The sequence below is a fragment of the Eurypyga helias genome, unplaced genomic scaffold (genome assembly GCF_000690775.1).
Source record: "Eurypyga helias isolate BGI_N326 unplaced genomic scaffold, ASM69077v1 Scaffold22468, whole genome shotgun sequence".
In the NCBI taxonomy this organism is placed as follows: domain Eukaryota; kingdom Metazoa; phylum Chordata; class Aves; order Eurypygiformes; family Eurypygidae; genus Eurypyga; species Eurypyga helias.
Genome location: NW_010269164.1, coordinates 1 through 4,960, shown reverse-complemented (window position 1 = coordinate 4,960; position 4,960 = coordinate 1). Strand labels below are relative to the sequence as shown.

The 4,960-nt window shown below is 50.6% G+C and overlaps 1 protein-coding gene across 1 annotated transcript; it reads left to right on the top strand.

Moving 5' to 3' along the window:
• Positions 1-243: 243 nt before the first annotated feature.
• LOC104503721 (forkhead box protein J2-like) lies at positions 244-4,799 on the top strand (the record flags this gene model as incomplete). Its single annotated transcript, XM_010158016.1, has 5 exons — positions 244-312; positions 682-822; positions 1,230-1,428; positions 3,951-4,268; positions 4,653-4,799. Coding segments are annotated over 5 exons (874 nt in total), but the record flags the coding sequence as incomplete, so codon positions are not given.
• Between the last annotated feature and the right edge of the window lie 161 nt (positions 4,800-4,960).

The following is a 4,960-nucleotide window of genomic DNA, read 5'->3' as shown; positions in this document are numbered from 1 at the left end:
TGATTCTATGATTCTGTGAAATGTAGAGCATTCTGCCTTCCACCAGTAGCATCGTACCTCACTGTTCAGTGCAGCTCAGCGCAAGAGAGGAATCTCTTTCCAAGGCTTGGTTGTCTGACGTTCGGAAGGGTGGTCCTTGTGGCCCTAATGTTTGGTTGGTGCTGCATTCCTCAAGTCAGTAACCCCCTGCTTCAGGAAGCTCTCTGATTTAATCCTGCATTCACCAGTGGGTCTTCTTTACAGGGCTCGTATTGGACAATAGATACATGTCCAGATATATCTCGCAAGAGGCGGCACCCTCCAGATGATGACGTGAGTGTTCTTCTTTCCAGACAGTATGGAACGGGAGGGGGAATTCCCTTCTTGTTCCAAGGACTCCTTCCAGCACAGGCCCGTGCTGTCGTTTCGTGGGCAGGGTGTACGGATGGGGAGGCAAAGGCTAAGACTGAATGAACTAGCATGTGTGTCCTGCTGGTGGACTGTTGCTGCTGCTCTTCAGTAGCAAAGTTAACCTTGTTTCAAGTCCTTTGTCCCGACTCTTCAGTCACTGAGGCCCAGCCCTCCTCTTTTCTAAGCCGTGAACTTCTGCTGTGGGGAAGCTGGCTTCCCATCTGCAATTTCACTTCTTCATCTGTGTTTGATTGCTGCTCCTTTCCTTTTCTCTTTCTTCCCCATCCACAGATACCACAAGACTCCCCAGAGCAAGAGGCAAGTAAAAGCCCTCGAGGATCTGTTCCAGTCAGCACAGAAGCCTCTTTGCCACCTGAGGCCACCCCTCAGCTGTCGCTCCAGAGTACCACCCCCATTGCCAACTACAGTCAGGTGAGCAGTGGGAAAAAGGAGAGGGTGTGTGAATGGAAAAGCAGAGTGGTGAGAAGAGCGGGAATCGTGAAAATGATGATGTAGAGGCAAAAATAAAAAGAAGGGAAGAAGCTGAAATTGCAGAGACAGAAAATAAGGATTAAATTAAATAACAGAGGAAGTTAATTTTAACAAAGGGCCAGGTGGGGATAAGGATAAAGGCATAGTGGTATCAGATAGCTGAAGAAAAGGCTGGAGCCCGTGCGCTGCAGAGGGAGGGTGGTGGTTGATTTTCCTCAAGGAAGATGGCGTTTGTGAATATTTGTTGGGCATGGGATATCATTCTACCTGTATCTAGTCTCTGGATCCCTGTCTGAAGTTACAGAACTTGGTACAAACTAAAGGCCTTACTTTTCTACCTTCCTTAGCAGGGTGCAGGGCCTGTGGATGCTGCCTCTACTGTAGCAGGGGGACAGGGCCGCGAAGGGGCCGATGTGCCGCCTCCGCTGTACAGTGCCAACCACGACTTCAAGTTCTCCTACTCTGAGATCAACTTCCAGGATCTTAGCTGGTCCTTCAGAAATCTCTACAAATCCATGCTGGAGAAATCATCTTCCTCTCAGCACGGTGAGTAACTAGATGCGTCATGTAGGGTGGGCAGGTATCTGCCCACACAGTCTTGTCCACTGAGCTATCCTTGGTATCTCTCAGATCTTTCCTCATTTAGGAGCCTGTGCAAACAGTCTTTCCTTCTTTGGCATGCTCTAATTAGTTCTGCCAGGAGCAGATCTGAAATCTGCATGTCTTTTATTGCTCCCTCTAGTTCTCTTAGAATAAAGAGGGTAATGATTTAAAAATACCTCGTGTTGATACAAAAGCGAACACCAAAATGGCAGCAGCTTAGAGAAACGAAGTCCTGAAGAGAAGCATGTTGGAGAAGTACTCGCAGCCTGTTAGGCTAGAAACTGTAAGAGGGATTGTTGCACGTGGAGTTTCTGCAGGAGAGTGGGAAGTCATCATGGCTCAGATCTGTTAAAACCAGGATTGTACAAGGCCTTGGAGAGCTGAGCTTTGTGGCAGAGAGCCCCCTACACCTTCGCTTGCTTTTCTGGGGTTGAGGAAGCAGCCACCAGAGGGCAGGATCGCTGTAGGGATGTGAGGGGATGTCGGCGGAAACACCCGGAACAATCTCCAGTTGTTCCCGCCTTTGAACAGTTCTAAATATTAGCCTGGTGTAGAGAGGAAGGTGTTGCAAGATGAGCCTGCCAGCGGTGCTGTCAGCCGTCACGCAGCGCAGGCAAAGTTTGCTACTCGGGGAGGAGCCTCCTGAACTTGTAGCTTCAGTGAAATAAAAATACGGTACTTCTACTGCTTTCATCAGCTGGCACTTCACATTCCTAGTAGGAGCCTGTTGTGCGAGGTGTTGTACAATGAGCAAGCTGCAAAAACGTAGAGAAGAGCCTTGATTCGGTGTGTGTCTCCTGTTTGTAAAGGCTTAGCAGCAGTCTGGCTTGTGTGTGTGTGTCCCACGTCTTCTGTTGTAAGATAGTTCGGGAAAACTTGCGGGTTCTGAGGAAATTTTGCGGGCAGCTTGAGGCAGAATGGCCCTGTTAGAATCATAGAATCACAGAATGGTTTGGGTTGGAAGGGACCTTAAAGATCATCTAGTTCCAACCCCCCTGCCATGGGCAGGGACACCTTCCACTAGACCAGGTTGCTCCAAGCCTCATCCAGCCTGGCCTTGGACACTTCCAGGGATGGGCCATCCACAGCTTCTCTGGGCAACCTGTCCCAGTGCCTCCCCACCCTCTCTGTTCATCCTTTTGCCCTATCGCAGTAGTAGTGGGACGCTCTTAAGGGTTGATTTTGGATCCAGTGAAAAGGCAGGCTTGCGTGCAGTTGGTCAGGTAAGGGCACCCAAAGTAAGAAATTACTCGCTCAGGTTGGGGGCATGCAATGCCCTTCACCCTGTTTTTTTTTTTTTTTTACCCCCAGAGGTTCCACAACCTAAGGGGAGAATGAACCAGGGAAGCAGACAGGAGAGGTGCTGAGCACCTGATGTGGGGAGGAATGGAGAAGACCTCATGCTCTTGCATGTAGAGGATGCCTGAAATAGAAAAGCAGAGAAATAACACACCCGATATGTCCGGAGGGGTGACAGTAGTAAAGGAGCCCTGATGCATGCCACGTGCTGTGTGTACAAAAGCAGCAGAATGTGTGGCATCTCTTGGTCTGTGTGGGGAAAACTGGGAATGTTCCTGACCAAGCTGCTTGTAAGATGGGAACTGAAGGGAGCTTTCGGAAACAGCAAGTCAGATTTATCAAGTTGTCTGTTTTCCAGATGTTTTTCTTAAGTTTGCTTAAGAGTCATTTCTCAGAAAACAGGAGAGCATGGGTTACTTTGGGGAATACTGGAAAAATCCAGGGAGGAATTGAAATGCCTTACTCTGCACTAGAAGTTTAAATCCTGCAGGGGCTTTGTCACAGAGCCTTTCGTTTTGAGCAGAATTTGGAGCACAGTGAGGGCATAAGTGTGCAGGTGATCATAGAATCACAGAATCATGGAATGGGTTGGGTTGGAAGGGGCCTTAAAGATCATCTAGTTCCAACCCCCCTGCCATGGGCAGGGACACCTTCCACTAGACCAGGTTGCTCCAAGCCTCATCCAGCCTGGCCTTGGACACTTCCAGGGATGGGGCATCTACAGCTTCTCTGGGCAACCTGTCCCAGTGCCGCCCCACCCTCTCCAGGAAGAATTTCTTCCTGATATCTAATCTAAACCTCCCTGTTCTCAATTTGTACCCGTTGCCCCTTGTCCTGTCACTACAGGCCCTTGTAAAAAGTCCCCCCCAGCTTCCCTGCAGCCCCTTCAGGCACTGGAAGGTGCTATAAGGTCTCCCCGGAGCCTTCTCTTCTCCAGGCTGAACCCCCCCACCTCTCCCAGCCTGTCCCCATGGCAGAGGGGCTCCAGCCCTCGGAGCATCTCCGTGGCCCTCCAGCTTCGTGATAGTTGTCGGCAGCCTGCAGAGCGCGCTCTGAAAGCTTCATAAATAGCAGAACGAGCAGTCTGAAATTAAAGATGGATAACTTAAGCAGAGATCTGATCCAGGCAGCTCTTAAAGGTCCCTGCTCTTCCTTTTGCTCGGCAGGTTTCTCTTCTCTCCTTGGCGATATGCAGCCGTCCAACCACAACTACTACATGTACCAGCAACAGCAAGGCCCTTCGTCAGTGGGTGCTGCTCCCCCACTGCACACTCCAACCCCCGAGGGGTGCCCATCCCAAGGGGGAAAGCAGCAGGGTGGTGAGGGTTACGGCCCTCCACCGGTGATGTCCATGCACCCCCCCCCAATGCAGCATGGGGGCTACCACCAGCACCAGCAGCATCACCCGCATTCCCACCCCCAGCAGCAGCCACATCAGCACCAGCAGCAGCAGTCACAGGCTTCACTCAACAGTGCTGGCTTCGGTGAGTCCGGGTGATGGAAAGAACATCTGGGGAAAAGGGAACAGGGAGGAGCCCTTGAACAGAAATTCCGTAAGCAAGCTTTCCCTAAGTGGTCTTCACATTGTGTGTGGAGAAAGGGTGGAAGCCAGTCATGGCTGAAATTGCTTCCTTACTGAAAGAAGGAGGATACATCCACACTGGGTTTGGGATTCTGTTTAGGAATGCGGGATAAAGTCAGGGGCTAAATGAAAAAGGAGGCCCCATCCCTGGTCTTCCAAGGGAGAAAGGATTTCTAGCTACTGTAGCATAATGCTCTTCGGTGAAGAGGGGTCAAGCATTTTATATTAAGAAGTGGAGGGAGAGGGTGGTCCGTATTGGAATAATCCTGTCCCCATTTCATTGCAGCATTTCCCCCTGATTGGTGCTCCAACATCGATTCCCTGAAGGAAAGCTTCAAGATGGTGAACCGGCTGAACTGGTCTAGCATCGAGCACTCCCAGTTCTCAGGTCAGTGTTGGCCTAGTGACTGGGGCTGTCGTCTGGAAACTCTGGGTGCTGTGCCCAGACCTTTTTTCCACTGCAACTGTGTCCAGTCCAGGGGTTTCTCAGTGATTCAGTTGTTGAGGTGTCCGACTTCCTAGGTTCTGTAAGGCCCCTGAAGCACTTGAACACTGCAGGAGTTTGGGGCAAGGGGAATCATAGAATCACAGAAT